We start from the raw sequence: 18890 nt of genomic DNA, 5'->3' as shown, positions 1-18890 counted from the left end.
TGTTAACTTCCGATGTTGCCATACAGGCACAGTGGTATAGTGGAGGGTAAATGCAGTTTACATGAAAGTATAGGGAGTGTTACTTTTTACACCACAATCAGTTTACCCACCTATTGTTTTTACCATTACATCACTGTATACTGCAAATCTACACTCAATCATGTACCTAAAATATACCTTGCTGTCAGTATGTGCTACTGCCAATTAAATGATGTATCTATAGTGAATTTAAAGTATCCATATCACAAGTTGGTACCTTCATAAAGGTATACATTGCAAATTAGTATCCTATCACTATTCAGTGCCTTGGCTCTGAGCATGTAGAAGTCAGGTTTCTACATGATACTGAGCACTGCAGCTCTGCCATGAAGAGGAATTCAGGACCTTTGATGAATGCTTGCAGCCACAATATTTAGTCCTCTATTCAGTAAAGTACCTTTAAAGATGGAATGTGCTGTTTTACGACCGACGGCTCTGACCGATGCAGGTGGATGTAAAGTCTACCTGTTATCTATCAGCAGATCAGAGGAGGTCAGAGGCAGACAGTGGCTGTTATCACAGTCTAGTAGGTGCCAGGTGGTGTTCAGACGTCCACAGCTCCAGCAGAAAGAGAAGGGTAACATGGGATTTAACAGAGGGATTTCAGCACTGGTTTTACTGCTGACGTTTCTCTGGGGTAAGAACATTGACACTAGTCTTCATGCAATACTTTGCTAAACGTAGGCTAGTGTTTACTGAACTCACTGTTCGTGTCAGCAACAAGGACATTTTTTAAATTCACAGTTATCAAGGAAGTGCAATATCGTTTTTGTTTTTGACTTGAAATAGGCTGTGTAGATCACAGGTGCATGATGAACCTAGGTGCTGTGGCTTTGGAAGTTACTGCTACCACAAAAATGGTTGTTTATTATTTACAGTGTTACTTTATGGACTCTTGTGACATGGATTCTGTAATAGCTGCTGTCAGGGACCTTGGATTGAACATTTCCCAGATTACTGCACTGTATGGCCTTTGAGCCTGCTAACATTAGCAGCCTCATAAAACGTTGATTATAATGGGTTCTGATAAGAGGGGAATTAAGGGGTTAGTTACTGCCCGGGTAATTATTGCACGTACTCACTCGGGTCCGAGAATGGAAGATCCTACTGGGGCATTTATGCAATTGGCCACTTAAAAAAGACAGTTTTAGTTTTTTTTGCTTAAATCACTCTCCTACTGTACTGTAGATTGAGATTATTGTCAAAGTCAATGATGAGTCTGTTGTTTTGCAGCGATTGGCTCACAGACACTTGCATGCCAGACCCCAGAGCTGAAGTGTGACTTTGTTTGTGACTGTACAGACTGCATCGATGAAAACGGCTGTGGTAAGACTCCCTCTGCTCTGACTGAGCCGTACAAATCAATTCTAGTACCTGCGCTCCAGTGACTGTGCCCATTTGCCACTGAACACCAATCATGCAGCTCTGACATTTACCAAACGTTATGTTATATCACTAGAACGGGATGGAAAAAGGAAGAAAAACCAATTTCCAAGAACACACACTGCAGCTCCCTCAGACAAACACATTGCAATACAAGCTTTTGATTTTAAGTGATGCCTGTCTGTCTGCTTGCCTATCTGTCTGCCTGTCTGTATCGTGCGTGTTGGTGTGAAACCCAAGGCTACAGAGGGATGGACTTTGTGTGTGACTTTGAGGACCCAGACGTGTGTGGCTGGCAGGACCAGTCCTTGGAGAAGGCCTACTCCTGGGAGAGGCGTCAGAGAGGGGACACACTGCCAGACAGCGGACCCTCCTCAGACTTCACCATTGGGACAGCCACAGGTACACTCTCGACAGTACTACAACACACAGATAGGGACTCGGTGCACTCAGATACTCACACTCCTGCTCTCCCAGTGAATGTACACTAATTTTAAAAACACTAAAACACAGGGCTAAGAAGATTTGTATCACACACTACTAAAAAATGTAATTCACATCTATTTTTTATTTTATTTTTTTATTTAACCAGGTAGGCCAGTTGAAAACAAGTTCTCATTTACAACTGCGACCTGGACAAGATAAAGCAAAGCAGTGCGACACAAACAACAACAACAGAGTCACACATGGAATAAACAAACGTACAGTCAATAACACAATAGGAAAGAAATCTGTATACAGTGTGTGCAAATGAGGTAAGGCAATAAACCGGCTGTAGTGGCGAAGTAATTACAATCTAGCAATTAAACACTGGAGTGATGGATGTGCAGAAGATGAATGTGCAAGTAGAGATACTGGGGTGCAAAGGAGTATTTTTTAAAATAAATATATAACAATATGGGGATGAGGTAGTGTCACGAGAATTTTCAATCCCAATGATAATAACTGACAATATATAGCTCTGACCAATCCCTGAGATCTGTAAAACAATGGGTTTAATAATAATTAATCAAAAGCTCAGCTTATGCAAAAAGATAGAACGTTCTTTGAATAAACTGTACTAAAGTCCATTATACAAAGACATCCATTTTATAGCTGCGCACATACTTCCACACAAGCAGTAGGGGAGTTTTAAACTTCTCCATAGTTCTCACCACTGTGTATCACTGCCCAGCCGACAGTTCCATTCCCCCGAGATTAGGGAAACCTTGAGAAGTACTCCCTATGCTATCATAGGTTCCTCAGAGGCCTAGCCAGGTCGGTCCAAACACAGTTTAACTGTTCTGTTTTTTTCTTCGGCACACACATACAAGTTCAAACACTAAACTACGCCTTGTTCAGACAGTCTGTGTTTTTCCACTATACAGATACATTGTTTAACCTAATTCTGACTAAAACTACACACATCATCAGATTATAATTTTATGATTCTAATCAATTTCATACAGTTATAAGGTTTCAGAATGGAATCAATTTATCATTATCTTTCAACATATACATTATTTTATCAGGTAGTTGGATGGGCTATGTACAGATGCAGTGATCTGTGAGCTGCTCTGATAGCTCATGCTTAAAGTTAGTGAGGGAGATATGAGTGTCTCCAGCTTCAGTGATTTTTGCAATTCGTTCCAGTCATTGGCAGCAGAGAACTGTAAGGAAAGGCGGCCAAAGTAGGAATAGGCTTTGGGGGTGACCAGTGAAATATACCTGTGCGTGCACACACCCGTAGCGCGTGCTACGGGTGGGTGCTGCTATAGTGACCAGTGAGCTGAGATAAGGCAGAGCGTTTCCTAGCAAAGACATAGATGACCTGGAGCCAGTGGGTTTGGCGACGTATATGAAGTGCGGGCCAGCCAACGAGAGTGGTGGGTAGTATATGGGGCTTTGGTGAATGGGGCTATTTGTGTGTGGGAGATTATACAATGACTGCGTGTTTTATTTTTTCAGGTTGGTTTATGGGAGTGACCGAAGTGAAGGCACATTCTCCCAGCACTGCAGTGATGGCATCTCCAATGATGAAACAGTCTTCTCCCTCATGCCGAATGCACCTCAGATACTTCCTCTGGGACCCAGGTAACACAATAGCATTACAAAATCAAGGGTTTTACAGTAATATTTAGCTAGTTCTTCTGATCAATTTTAGCATGGGAAACACAGGGGTTAGCCACTGTGTAGAATGAGGTAAATTCCCCCAAAATCTAACCTTTATACTATTATCAGGGTTCACAGGAATGGGGCCTGCCCCACTGTGGGCATCTGTGTATAGGGAGGACAGCACCCAGCAGGCAGTGGTGTGGCGTCCTGAGAGCACCAGCGTGCGTGGCTGGAGGGAGGCAACCGTCTTCCTGGGACGCATCCCCACCACCTTCCAGATCCGCCTCCACTCCCAACGCACCGAGGGGCGCCGCGGAGACGTGGCTATAGACCAGCTGCAGTTCTTCGACTGTGCCCTGCCTTGTGAGTCTCGCTCTTTTTCTGTCTTTTGATTCCTCTGTTTCTTTATGCACTCTTCCTCAGATCTGTTATTCTGTGTCAGTGTGTTAACCTTTCTAGCGCAGGGGTTCCGCTAGCGGAACACCTCAACAACATTCCCCTGAAAAGGTCAGCGAGCGAAATTCAAAAATATTTTTTTGAAATATGTAACTTTCACACATTAACAAGCCCAATATAGCAAATGAAAGATAAACATCTTGTTAATCTACCCATCGTGTCCTGTTTCAAAAAATGCTTTACAGCTAAAGCACAACATATGATTATGTTAGATCACCACCAAGTTGAAAAAACACAGCCATTTTCCCAGCCAAAGATTGGAGTCACAAAAAGAAGAAATAGAGATAAAATGAATCACTAACCTTTGATGATCTTCGTCAGATGACACTCATATGACATCATGTTACACAATACATGTATGTTTTGTTTGATAATGTGCATATTTATATCCAAAAATCTCAGTTTACATTGGCGCCTTACGTGCAGTAATGTTTTGATTCCAAAATATCTGGGGATTTTGCAGAAATACTAATAATAAACATTGATAAAAGATACTAGTGTTATTCACAGAATTAAAGATAGACTTATCCTTAATGCAACTGCTGTGTCAGATTTAAAAAAAACTTTACGGAAAAAGCATAATCTGAGAACGGCACTCAAAACAGCCAGAGGAATAGCCGCCATTTTGGAATCAACAAAGTTAGAAACAACACCATAAATATTCACTTACCTTTGATGATCTTCATCAGAATGTACTTCCAGGAATCCCAGTTCCACAATCAATGACTGATTTGTTCCATAAAGTTCCATCATTTATGTCCAAATAGCCACTTGTTGTTAGCGTGTTCAGCCCAGTAATCCATCTTCATGAGGCACAAGCATTTCATCCAGACATAAACTCAAAGTTCCATTACTGTCCTTTAGAAACATGTCAAACGATGTATGGAATCAATCGTTAGGATGTTTTTAACATAAAACATCCATAATGTTCCAACCGGAGAATTTCTTTGTCTTCAGAAAAAGCACTGGAATGCGAGGTAACTCTGTCGGGAGTGTGCGTCATGAGAGCAAGGCTCTCTGCCAGACCACTGACTCAAAGAGGTCTCATGAGCCCCTACTTCATAGTAGAATCCTCATTCAAGTTTCAAAAGACAGTTGACATCTAGTGGAAGCCCTAGGAAGTGCAACCTCATCCATATCTCAATGTGTACTCGGTAGGTCAAGCATTGAAAAACTACAAACGTCAGATGTCCTACTTCCTGGTTGGATTTTTCTCAGGTTTTCTCCTGCCATATGAGTTCTGTTATACTCACAGACATCATTCAAACAGTTTTAGAAACTTCAGAGTGTTTTATATCCAATACTAATACTAATATGCATATATTAGCATCTGAGACAGATTAGGAGGCAGTTCACTCTGGGCACGCTATTCATCCAAAAGTGAAAATGCTGCCCCCTATCCCAAAAAGGTTTTAACATCACTTTGAGTTAAGAGAGATTACTCTTTTAACTCTTTCTCTCTCTTTTCTCTCTTTCTCTCCACCTCTACCTCTCTCTTTGTTCTCAGTGCCAGTCCCAGGGGAGTCGTGTGCTGCAGGGTTACTGCAGTGTAACAGGGAGGGCTGTGTGGAGCAGCGTCAGGTCTGTGACGGCACTGATGACTGTGGTGACAAAACTGATGAGCAGAATTGTGGTGAGAGTCACCTTATTTCATCCTTATTTTAACCCTGTTCCACTATTTTTATGAACTCTGTATGGCTTTGTGTGTTTAGGAGGCTACTGGGGCTGTGACTTTGAGGAAGGAGTGTGTAACTGGGACCTGAGGACTCTCTCCACTAGTCTGAAGTGGACAAGGACCAGTCAAGCCAATATCTCCACAACAGACCCTTTTAAAGGACCTGGTAGAGACCATTCCGACAATACTGCATCGGGTACAAGCTCAATGACATTATAGAAACATAGTAATACTTGTTCTGTCCTGATTTTTTTCCTCAGTGAGATGTCTTCAACTTGTGTTATTGCCCTGAAGGTCACTTCCTGTATGTCACTGTACCTGAAGGCGGGCTCAAATCTGATTGGACATCCTTTCAAAGCCCTCTACTGGAACCAACCAATAGCACACATCCTTGCAAGGTATGCACTAAGGCACAATAATGCTGTCTCCACACACACACACATGGCTTCTACCTTGGCAGGCCAGTCTTTTGAACTTTATACGCACATTTACATGTAACATTTTTTGCCATTTAGCAGACGCTCTTCTCCAGAGCGACTTACAGGAACAATTAGGGATAAGTGCCTTGCTCAAGAGCACATCGGCTGATTTTTCACCCTGTAGACTCAGGGATTCAAACCAGCAACATTTATATTACTGGTGTAAGGCTACCAAACGCACATCACACATACACACACTATCACACACTATATCATCACTCTTGACAGTCATCATATTGCTAACCTCTCAGTCAAGGTAACAATAGTTGAATCAATCATTATGTTCACTTTTATTACTAATGTACTACAGTCTGTATAGATACTTGTCTTTAATGTGAGCAAAAACACCTAAATAAACATCATGTCTGCCCTGTAGATGGTGATGTACAGCCACCAGTTTGGGCCAAGGTCTGGAGGCCTGTCTGTGCTGGTGGCAGACACTGAGATCTACCCGGTGTGGCAGAGGGGGGGTGCCCTAGGGGACCTCTGGGTCAAGGCTGAGGTGGAGATCATTAGCAACACCAGCTTCCAAGTGAGTGGACTGGATAGGGCTTTGTGGACATAATCAAAGCGTGGACATCTGTTTCAGATGGTTTTCCAGATAATCAAAGAGCTTTACATTGTATGAGGGACAGTATTGTTATAAAAGCCTGTTGAATACTGACCACCTTTTCATTTGCATATTGCTCTCTTTCTCCTTTTAATGACATTCATCTGTCTTAGCTTGTGTTTGTGGCTGCGATCCGAGACAAGGAGTATGGAGGGGTTGCTATAGATAGCATTATGATGTCTCCTAACTGCCGTCTCTCTAAAGGTGAACCAAATAAACACATACAAGGAAGGTATCTTCTGAATCACACAATGTATACAGAACTGAACTACTAATAATGTAAACCAACAGCACAGTGCAATATGAGCATAACATAGCATGTATACTACATCAATTTACGCCACTTACTCTGTCCCCTTTCCACCTTTCCTCTTGCAGAAAATTTTACATTAGCAAATTTCCCCAAACCTCCTGGGCATCCTTGCACTAGCGATACCAGTAAGATCTGTGACTTTCGTGAAGACTGTGAGGATAAAGATGACGAGGCCAAGTGCGGTGAGTACTCTGCGTTTACGATGTATGTATTATTGTAGGTGTATTATACAGTTGAAGTCGGAAATTTACAACACCTTCGCCAAATACATTTAAACTCAGTTTTTCACAATTCCTGACATTTTAATCCTAGTAAAAATCCCACTTTATTTTAAGAATGTGAAATGTCAGAATAATAGTAGAGAGAATTATTTATTTCAGCTTTTATTTGTTTCATCACATTCCCAATGGGTCAGAAGTTTATATACACTCAATTAGTATTTGGTAGCATTGCCTTTCAATTGTTTAACTTGGGTCAAACATTTCAGGTAGCCTTCCACAAGCTTCCCACAATAAGTTGGGTGAATTTTGGCCCATTCCTCCTGACAGAGCTTGTGTAACCGAGTCAGGTTTGTAGGCCTCCTTGCTCGCACAAGCTTTTTCAGTTCTGCTCACACATTTTCTATGGGATTGAGGTCAAGGCTTTGTGATGGCCACTCCAATATCTTGACTTTGTTGTCCTTAAGCCATTTTGCCACAACTTTGGAAGAATGCTTGGGGTCATTGTCCATTTGGAAGACTCATTGCGACCAAGCTTTAACTTCCTGACTGATGTCTTGAGATGTTGCTTCAATATATCCACATAATTTTCCTTCCTTATGAAGCCATCTATTTTGTGCAGTGCGCATATCCCTCCTGCAGCAAAGCACCCCCACAACATGATACAACAAGTTCTCATTTACAATTGCGAACTGGCCAAGATAAAGCAAAGCAGTTCGACACATACAACAACACAAAGTTACACATGGAGTAAAACAAACATACAGTCAATAATACAGTAGAAAAACAAGTCTATATACAATGTGAGTAAATGAGGTGAGATAAGGGAGGTAAGGCAAAAAAAGGCCATGGTGGTGAAGTAAATACAATATAGCAAGTAAAACACTGGAATGGGAGATTTGCAGTGGAAGAATGTGCAAGGTAGAGAGAGAAATAATGGGGTGCAAAGGAGCAAAATAAATAAATACAGTAGGGGGAGAGGTAGTTGTTTTGGCTAAGTTATAGATGGGCAATGTACAGGTGCAGTGATGTGTGAGCTGCTCTGACAGCTGGTGCTTAAGCTAGTGAGGGAGATACAGTGCCTTGCGAAAGTATTCTGCCCCCTTGAACTTTGCGACCTTTTGCCACATTTCAGGCTTCAAACATAAAGATATAAAACTGTATTTTTTTGTGAAGAATCAACAACAAGTGGGACACAATCATGAAGTGGAACGACATTTATTGAATATTTCAAACTTTTTTAACAAATCAAAAACTGAAAAATTGGGCGTGCAAAATTATTCAGCCCCCTTAAGTTAATACTTTGTAGCGCCACCTTTTGCTGCGATTACAGCTGTAAGTCACTTGGGGTATGTCTCTATCAGTTTTGCACATCGAGAGACTGAAATTTTTTCCCATTCCTCCTTGCAAAACAGCTCGAGCTCAGTGAGGTTGGATGGAGAGCATTTGTGAACAGCAGTTTTCAGTTCTTTCCACAGATTCTCGTTTGGATTCAGGTCTGGACTTTGACTTGGCCATTCTAACACCTGGATATGTTTATTTTTGAACCATTCCATTGTAGATTTTGCTTTATGTTTTTGATCATTGTCTTGTTGGAAGACAAATCTCCGTCCCAGTCTCAGGTCTTTTGCAGACTCCATCAGGTTTTCTTCCAGAATGGTCCTGTATTTGGCTCCATCCATCTTCCCATCAATTTTAACCATCTTCCCTGTCCCTGCTGAAGAAAAGCAGGCCCAAACCATGATGCTGCCACCACCATGTTTGACAGTGGGGATGGTGTGTTCAGCTGTGTTGCTTTTACGCCAAACATAACGTTTTGCATTGTTGCCAAAAAGTTCAATTTTGGTTTCATCTGACCAGAGCACCTTCTTCCACATGTTTGGTGTGTCTCCCAGGTGGCTTGTGGCAAACTTTAAATGACACTTTTTATGGATATCTTTAAGAAATGGCTTTCTTCTTGCCACTCTTCCATAAAGGCCAGATTTGTGCAATATACGACTGATTGTTGTCCTATGGACAGAGTCTCCCACCTCAGCTGTAGATCTCTGCAGTTCATCCAGAGTGATCATGGGCCTCTTGGCTGCATCTCTGATCAGTCTTCTCCTTGTATGAGCTGAAAGTTTAGAGGGACGGCCAGGTCTTGGTAGATTTGCAGTGGTCTGATACTCCTTCCATTTCAATATTATCGCTTGCACAGTGCTCCTTGGGATGTTTAAAGCTTGGGAAATCTTTTTGTATCCAAATCCGGCTTTAAACTTCTTCACAACAGTATCTCGGACCTGCCTGGTGTGTTCCTTGTTCTTCATGATGCTCTCTGCGCTTTTAACGGACCTCTGAGACTATCACAGTGCAGGTGCATTTTTCCGGATACTTGATTACACACAGGTGGATTGTATTTATCATCATTAGTCATTTAGGTCAACATTGGATCATTCAGAGATCCTCACTGAACTTCTGGAGAGAGTTTGCTGCACTGAAAGTAAAGGGGCTGAATAATTTTGCACGCCCAATTTTTAATTTTTTGATTTGTTAAAAAAGTTTGAAATATCCAATAAATGTCGTTCCACTTCATGATTGTGTCCCACTTGTTGTTGATTCTTCACAAAAAAATACAGTTTTATATCTTTATGTTTGAAGCCTGAAATGTGGCAAAAGGTCGCAAAGTTCAAGGGGGCCGAATACTTTCGCAAGGCACTGTAAGTGTTTCCAGTTTCAGAGATTTTAGTAGTTTGTTCCAGTCATTGGCAGCAGAGAACTGGAAGGAGAGGCGGCCAAAGGAAGAATTGGTTTTGGAGGTGACCAGAGAGATATACCTGCTGGAGCGCGTGCTACATGCGGGTGCTGCTATGGTGACCAGTGAGCTGAGATAAGGGGGGACTTTACCTAGCACGGTCTTGTTGATGACCTGGAGCCTGTGGGTTTGGCGACGAGTATGAAGCGAGGGCCAGCCAACGAGAGCGTACAGGTCGCAGTGTTGGGTAGTATATGGGGCTTTGGTGACAAAACAGATGGCACTGTGATAGACTGCATCCAATTTATTGACTAGGGTATTGGAGGTTATTTTGTAAATGACATCGCCGAAGTCGAGGATCGGCAGGATGGTCAGTTTTACAAGGGTATGTTTGGCAGCATGAGTGAAGGATGCTTTGTTTCGAAATAGGAAACCAATTCTAGATTTATTGGAGATGTTTGATATGGGTCTGGAAGGAGAGTTTACAGTCTAACCAGACACCTAGGTATTTGTAGTCCACATATTCTAAGTCAGAACCGTCCAGAGTAGTGATGTTGGACGGGCAGGCAGGTGCAGGCAGCGATCGGTTGAAGAGCATGCATTTAGTTCTACTTGTATTTAAGAGCAATTGGAGGCCACGGAAGGAGAGTTGTATGGCATTGAAACTCATCTGGAGGGTTGTTAGCACAGTGTCCAAACCGTAGTTAGCTGAATAATAACGTTAGCCAGTAAACTGGCTAGCTTCTTGCTAGCTTCTGGTTAGCTTCTTGCTAACTTCCGGTTAGCTTCTGGCTAGCTTCTATTGTGGATTACAGATTTGAGGTAAATAATACTTGGCGGGTTGCAGGAGAGTGTTTTGAAGTTGAGTTTTTGTAAAAAGAAAATATATAAAAGATATATACGAAGAAAGATGTAAATATATATATACACGGGACACGAAAAGAAAGAGGATAAAGGACGTCTGACTGCTATGCCATCTTGGTTTATTCATGATGGTCATTATAGCCAAACAGTTCTATTTTTGTTTCATCAGACCAGAGGACATTTCTCCAAAAAGTACAGTCTTTGTCCCCATGTGCAGTTGCAAACCGTAGTCTGGCTTTTTTATGGCGGTTTTGGAGCAGTGGCTTCTTCCTTGCTGAGCGGCCTTTCAGGTTATGTCGATTATAGGACTCGTTTTACTGTGGATATAGATACTTTTGTACCCGTTTCCTCCAGCATCTTCACAAGGTCCTTTGCTGTTGTTCTGGGATTGAGTTGCAGTTTTCGCACCAAAATATGTTCATCTCTAGGAGACCGAACGGGTCTCCTTCCTGAACGGTATGACGGCTGTGTGGTCCCGTGGTGTATATACTTGCGTACTATTGTTTGTACAGATGAACGTGGTACCTTCAGGCATTTGGAATTTGCTCCCAAGGATGAACCAGACTTGTGGAGGTCTACAATTGTTTTTCTGAGGTCTTTGCTGATTTCTTTTGATTTTCCCATGATTTTAAGCAAAAGAGGCACAGAGTTTGAAGGTAGGCCTTGAAACACATCCACAGGTACACCTCCAATTGACTCAAATGATGTCAATTAGCCTATCAGAAGCTTCTAAAGCCATGACATTATTTTCTGGAGTTTTCCAAGCTGTTTAAAGGCACAGTCAACTTAGTGTATGTAAACTTCTGACCCAGTGGAATTGTGATGCAGTGAATTATAAGTGAAATAATCTGTCTAAACAATTGTTGGAAAAATTACTTGTCATGCACAAAGTAGATGTTCTAACCGACTTGCCAAAACTATAGTTTGTTAACAAGAAATTTGTAGAGTGGTTGAAAAACAAGTTTTAATGACTCCAACCTAAGTGTATGTAAACCTCCGACTTCAACTGTATTTGTCAAAAAATGTTTGGTGTGAATCTGCATGTTCTTAGTGTGTGTGTTTGTGTAGGAGACTTCTCCTATGAGAAGGGCAGCTCTGGATGGACAGACAGCAGCATTGGAAGCCAGCAGTGGGTGCTGAATGACACCCCCAAAGGTAACTTTTGGACAGATGAGTGTGTGCGTATGCGTGTGCATACTTGCTTCTGTGTGTTATGCTTGTGTGCATATCAAGATACTATAAGGTATGAGTGGCCATGTCTGGTCAGCTGTACATTTTGTTTAGTTTGTTTTTCAGTATAGTGATAGACCTCCAACTCTCTCCATCTCTCTCTCTGCCCTCAGACAAGTACCTGTTTTTAGCTGAAGCCCCAGGGCAGCAGTTAACTGAGGCCCAGACACGCACCCCTCTCCTGGGCCCCTCGGGGCCAGCCTGCACCCTCAACTTCTCCTACTCCTTGACCAGCAAGAGCAATCACACCGGTAACACGGCCTCAGACACCTGCAAGAAAACCCTAACAATCCCCTTAACCAAAACCTATGTCCCTCCTACAGTTCAGGACATCTGCCGCTCCTTGTCTTTACCTCTGCCTCTTTGTTCCCTGTTTTCTCCCCTAGGTGAGCTGTCCATCCGGGTGATTGACAGTCTGTTGGGCATTCTGCCCAGGCTGTGGGAGTTCAGTGGGAAAACAGGATCTGTAGAGGGGGTGTACCAGCAGGCGCAGGTGTACATCGGAGCCAGGGATCACCGCTTCCAGGTATGATACCTTCAGGACATGCTTATGGTTTGGTTTGGTTTATCTTGTATTATCTACTACCATATTAATTGTATTCATTTTTTGATGCTGTGGTTACTCTTTCTTTCACTCCTCCTCTCTTTACAAGATGGAATTTGTGGCTCGTGCTAGGAAGTTGTGCCCATGTGCCAGAATATCTGTGAAGGATGTTCGTTTCATCAACTGTCACGCTCAGTATTTCCCATCCTCTCCCACAGGTAAGCAATTTATGTTTCAGTTTGAACAAATATTGTTTTGTTGTGATCATTTAGTATTTCAGTATGGTCACACACATCCTGTATAGTATATAGCATTTTATTTTGTTGATTTTCTGCTGATATGATTTGTTTCTTCTGGACAGCTCTGTCATGTAACTTCGAAGAGGGACTGTGTGGCTGGTACCAGGATCAAACGGACAACTTTGACTGGAGCCTGCTCACAGGGATGGACCATTCCATTGGCGTCGGTACTAACATGACCTTACACCTGCATAGAATAGTTAGCTAGGTTCACATAACCACATACCAGTTTTACATTCTAAACATGTCGTACTTCTCACATAGTAGCTTTACTCCAAGTGTTCTCTGCTCTCTATGTAACCAATGGACCTGATCATTAAGTCATTAGGGATCTATAACGCCTTAATTAATCCTGCCTTTGATTACAGGTAAAAACCTTGCTGTAGACGTATGGAGCCCCTTGTTACGGGGTGTGTCTGGCCGTCTGTTATCGTACCGTCAGCCAGGCACCCCCGGACATCACTGCCTGTCCTTCTATTATAAGCTCTACGGGCCTGAGACAGGTGAGGATGAAGGGCTCTCCTTGACTTCCAGAAGAGTCACTCCTGAACACAATGAACACCACTTTCACATTCTATTTCTATCTCCCTCTTCTCTTCCTCTCACATCCTCTTCCTATGTTTTTACTCCTTCTCTCTCAACTCCCCTCCATCTCACCCTCTCTCTATCCCTCTCAGGTGCACTCAGTGTTAAGATGCGTGATGCCTACGGCGGTGAGAGTCTGCTATGGAGCCGCAGCGGTGCCCATGGCAACTTCTGGCATGAGGGACACTGTCCAGTATCTGAGCAGCTAACTAGCTTCCAGGTATGAGTGGGTTCAATACACGATTCAGGTCCAGTTACACGTAAACATAATAATAACAAAAATAGAATATGTCTGTTCATGTTGACATTGATATGACACTTCCATCTCCACCCCTGCTCCCCGCTCCCCTCTCCTTCCTCCTCTCTGATTCACAAACACACACAGCTGATATTTGAAGCAGTGCGCTCCGGCTTTGACGGGCGGGTTGCACTAGATGACGTGGCGTTTGTGAACGGCCCATGCACCGTGCCCAATAAGTGCTCCTTTGAAGGCCAGCAATGCGGCTACACCAGCGCTGGCACTGCCAGCTGGCTCCACACTAACTGGCAGTCCTCCAACACTGGGCCAAAAACAGACCACACACTGGAGACAGTGATGGGTGAGAGACGGAGAGAGAGAGAAATAGAACGACAAAAGGACATACTTTGTATTTATTATGGATCCCGTTACTCTTCCTGGAGTCTGGCAAAATTAAGGCAGTTATACAATTTTGAAAACATTACAATACGTTCATAACAGATTTCACAACACACTGTGTGCCTTCAAGGCCCTACTTCACTACTACATATCTACAACACAAAATCCATGTGTATGTGTGTGTAGTGCGTATGTTATCATGTGTGTGTATGCATGTGTCTGTGCCTATGTTTGTGTTGCTTCACAGTCCCCACTGTTCCATAAGGTGTATTTTTATCTGTTTTTTCAATCTGATTCTACTGCTGCATCAGTTACCTGATGTGGAATAGAGTTCCATGTAGTCGTGGCTCTATGTAGTACTGTGCATCTCCCATAGTCTGTTCTGGACTTGGGGAGTGTGAAGAGCCCTCTGGTGGCATGTCTTGTGGGGTATGCATGGGTGTCTGAGCTGTGTGCTAGTTGTTTAAACAGACAGCTCAGTGCTTTCAACATGTCAATACCTCTCAGAAATACAAGTAGTGAGAGATACAAAGATACATGGAATCTACTTAAACATATCCTATTGTTGGTCCTTAGGGTACTACATGATGGCAGACAGTGATGTGGAGATCCTACCACAGGGCAGTGTAGCCACCCTTAGATCCCCTGTGCGAGTAGGCGTGGCACAAACAGAGTGTGTTCACTTCTGGTACCACATGGGGGGAGAGAATCCTGGTGAGTATATACCTTTTACAGTACATACCCACCCTCAATCACACGTCACACTTTGCATGCTGGGGCCTCCAGAGTGGCGCAGCGGTCTAAGGCATCGAAATGCTTGAGGAGTCACTACAGACGACACACAATTGGCCAGGCGTCGTCCGGGTCAGGGGAGGGCTTGGCCAGCTGGGATGTCCTTGTCCCATCGCGCTCTAGCGGGAGTTGCAGCAATGGGGCGGCAGGGTAGCCTAGTGGTTAGAGTGTTGGACTAGTAACCGGAAGGTTGCAAGTTCAAACCCCCGAGCTGACAAGGTACAAATCTGTCGTTCTGCCCCTGAACAGGCAGTTAACCCACTGTTCCTAGGCCGTCATTGAAAATAAGAATTTGTTCTTAACTGACTTGCCTAGTTAAATAAAGGTAAAATAAAATAAAATAAAAAAATGGGACAAGACTGTGACTACCAATTGGATATCACAAAAAAGGGTAAAAAATACTACAAAAAAATATGTTCGCCAACATTAGTGTGTGTGTGATCTATTTTAGGTTTGCTGACTGTGTACATGAAGCCAGTGAAAGGAGATAGGGTGAAGATCTTCTCCAACAACCTGGACCAGGGAGATGTCTGGCGCCAAGGCAACGGCAACATCAGCAGCACCATCACAGACTGGCAGGTAGTGTACATGATGTCATGTGATCAAGCCACTGGTCAGACACTGCAAGCACTGAAAGGTCAGATGTAAGCAGCCTAGTGTTGGGCCAGTAGCCGAAAAGTCGCTGGTTTGAATCCCCGAGCTAACTAGATGAAAAATCTGACGATATACCCTTGTGCAAGGCACTTAACCCTAATTGCTTCTGTATGTCGCTCTGGATAAGAGTGTCTGCTAAATGACTGAATTGAAAATTGTTTGTGTTTCAGTTGGAGTTTGAGGTGCAGGGAGCGGGTGGCAAAGGCACTCATGTCTCAGTTGATGACGTAATTTTCTCAAGCCATCCTTGTCAAACACTTGGTCAGTACTTTACACACTCACGAACACACTGAGAGATAATTATTCTTATTGTGTGTGTTAGTGACATGCATGCTGGTGTGTTTGTCAGGTACTAAGTGTGACCTGGAGATAGGAATGTGTGACTGGACCAACACTCAGAACCCTGAGCTAGACCAGTTGGACTGGGAGCTGACCAGTGCTGAGGCAGAGACCCACTACCCCATCCCATCCCATGACCACACCCTTGGGACAGAGAGAGGTGACACACTGACACATTTAAATGCATTTACTGTAAGCTACGGTCTTGATTAATCCTCACACTTTACTTACAAGATGCAGGTATGATGCAGTTATAATGCATTATAAGAGTCGTCATAAGCATCAAATTGGCCTCTGAAATCCTACTCTTCCAGATTAGAATCCATGTTCTGATGGTCCCAGTCTTATTGTCCTTGTGTCCATTCTGCAGGTCACTTCCTGTTCCTCCCCAGTAGCACCAGGGACACAGCCAAATACAAGGCCTGGTTACTGAGTCCTCATCTGCCCTCCACCATGGGCACCTGCCTGCGCTTCTGGGTGTACAAACCAGTCTCCCGTAAGACCCAACCTACACCACTGGACTTTACCACTGCTGTCTTAACTCTATCAAACAACCTGCCTTACCTGTCTGTTTCTATGTGATGATGCCGACCATGATGGTGGTGATCCTGGTTGCCAGTTTGTTAATGCCGTAATATTCCATACTGTGTCCATGCAGATGGTAGTCATCTGAAGGTGTGTAGGCAGTCTGAAGGGAACCTGGAACAAATGTTGAGTGTGGAAGAGGTTGGAGCAGTTTGGTCACGCTTCAATGTTGACATCACTTCTGCTGAAGAGTATCAGGTCAGACATCACACAAGCACATACACACACACACACAACACAGGTGTGGTTCCTGAGTTTATTAAGCAATTAACATCCCATCATGCTTCAGGTCATGTATAAAAATGCCCAGTTACCCATTATTATGGCTACCATGGCTAGAAGAAGAGATCTCGGTGACTTTGAAAGAGGGCGTCTCAACGGAGCATAGGGGGCTTAAAGTGTGTGTGTGCGATCGTGTACGTGTGCATCTCGGTCACAAGATTTGAACCCAATTGAACACTTAGGGGAGATTCTGGAGTGACGCCTGAGACGACGTTTTTCACCGCCATCAACAAAACACCAAATGCTGGATTTTCTCGTGTCGCATCCCTCCTATGCCAAGGCACATTGGAGCTGTTCGGGCTCGTGGTGGCCCAACGGCCTATTAAGACACTTTATTTTGGTGTTTCCTTTATTTTGCCAGTTACCTGTATATATTGTCTCATATTGTATTATTGCAAGGAAGGGTTGTTGTTCATTGAGAATGTGTGTTTCTAGATTATATTTGAGGGTTTCAAAGGATACGCTGGAGTCTTGGCCCTGGATGACATTGACTATGACATAGGATTCAACTGTGCCGGTGAAGCAAAAGACCCACTAACAAGTAAGACACAAGCATTATCTTTTTCATGGCTCATGCCACTCCCCAGGCCTGGCTGAGCAACCCTTATCTAATAGCACCTTATGTCCAATACAGCCACACCAGAACCAGACAACGCAGGAGGTATTGTTGCTTCCATCATCGTGGTACTGCTGCTGCTGGCCACTCTGGGAGTGTTGCTGTACTACTACCTGCGCACCCAGGACAAAACAAAGGCAATGACTGGCGGAGCTGTGGAACAATCAGCTTCGCCTTCCGCTATCGAAGGCATTGCCAATGACATGTATGACCCACACCCCACAGTGAGTATTATGGCTTGGGGTTTTTTCACCTGATTCAAGAACGGTTCAAGGAACGGCTCAAGAAGGTGTTTCTAACATGAAATATTTGCACATTTGTTATCATTCTCCTTTTGTCCATTTTCAGCAGGACCGAATGACCGTGTCTCCAGTTCCGGCACAACCAATGGCGGGGGACTTCACTAATGAAGTATGCGTCTCTGTAAGTACATGTCCCACTTAGAATCAATTAACTTATGTTGACTTATTTATTCTAATGTGCTCTGTGAATAACCTACAAATATCTGTTTTTGTGTGTCTGCAGGATTCCTCAGAATTAGTGAGGAAGGAGATGGTGTAGAAGGGGAGACTCTGCTGCCTAGTGGCGGCTTTGTGAAATGAAGGCGATATCACAGCAGAAGAACTGCTTGTGTCGTCTTGCACCTGACACACACACACACACACACACACACACACACACACACCTGGATATCAGGATAGCATTGACTTGTTAACTTTGAGTGAATGGCTATAGCATCCACTGCACACCTTCACAAACCCTACACACAAACACACGCACTCTCATCCATGTACCATTGCAATCAATGAAGCAGCTGCAGATTTGACTGACTGGGTCCTGAAGTCTGGGACTTCTGCTGGTGGACTGTCAGGATAGTTGGAGGTCAGTGAGATGAGATGGCTCACTGTATGCAGTTCTAGCTGCCAAAGCATGAAATTGCCCCTTCGGTCCTCAGAGATAAGACAGACACTGCTCTGCTATGGTAATTCTACTAATAATGAGTTAGATGAAGTAGAAATGAAGAACACTGACAAAAATGTCTGTCGCAGAATCCTATCTGTTGGCTACAGTGCTAAATTGTACTTATAGCTTATTGATATGAGAGCCATGCTATATAGCTGTTTATAAACACTGTCATAGAAGGCAGCTGGTTCAACTTCAAGTAAGAGAGACAAAGACAGAGAGAGGGATGTGATGCATTATATTAGAATCTGTGAAAGAGAGGTGCCTTGTTGCAATTTGCTTCCAAATACAGTGTTGATGTTCTGGGGCAAATAAAAGACTAAAAGGAAAACATAATGATGAGCATGTATTTCCAAGCAAAATGCTATTGAAATGTAGCTTAGTTGTATGTTTTGTGATGATGAATAATACTAATTAAATCAGAATGTCATGCACCATATTGCTTCAGTTCAGTTTTACAATAAATATCATCATTTATTTGATTATGAGGCTATTATATATC

General features: G+C 43.2%; 1 protein-coding gene across 1 annotated transcript; it reads left to right on the top strand.

The window, feature by feature from the left end:
* Positions 1–524: 524 nt before the first annotated feature.
* LOC139388359 (MAM domain containing 4) lies at positions 525–18871 on the top strand. Its single transcript, XM_071134978.1, has 29 exons — positions 525–676; positions 1273–1365; positions 1663–1824; positions 3370–3495; positions 3643–3879; positions 5480–5605; positions 5685–5843; positions 5942–6045; positions 6503–6658; positions 6850–6940; positions 7115–7231; positions 11931–12017; positions 12206–12343; positions 12479–12618; positions 12746–12854; positions 12998–13102; positions 13304–13438; positions 13613–13740; positions 13906–14119; positions 14734–14871; positions 15401–15528; positions 15774–15864; positions 15953–16102; positions 16313–16438; positions 16601–16725; positions 17245–17350; positions 17444–17649; positions 17774–17848; positions 17951–18871. Exons 1-29 carry the CDS (start codon positions 622–624, stop codon positions 17984–17986), a joined length of 3663 nt encoding a protein of 1220 aa, XP_070991079.1. The 5' UTR covers positions 525–621; the 3' UTR covers positions 17987–18871.
* The last annotated feature ends 19 nt before the right edge of the window (positions 18872–18890 follow it).

Source organism: Oncorhynchus clarkii, chromosome 29, assembly GCF_045791955.1.
Source record: "Oncorhynchus clarkii lewisi isolate Uvic-CL-2024 chromosome 29, UVic_Ocla_1.0, whole genome shotgun sequence".
Taxonomy (NCBI): domain Eukaryota; kingdom Metazoa; phylum Chordata; class Actinopteri; order Salmoniformes; family Salmonidae; genus Oncorhynchus; species Oncorhynchus clarkii.
Note: the sequence above shows the minus strand (reverse complement) of the source record. Positions and strands in the feature narration are given on the sequence as shown.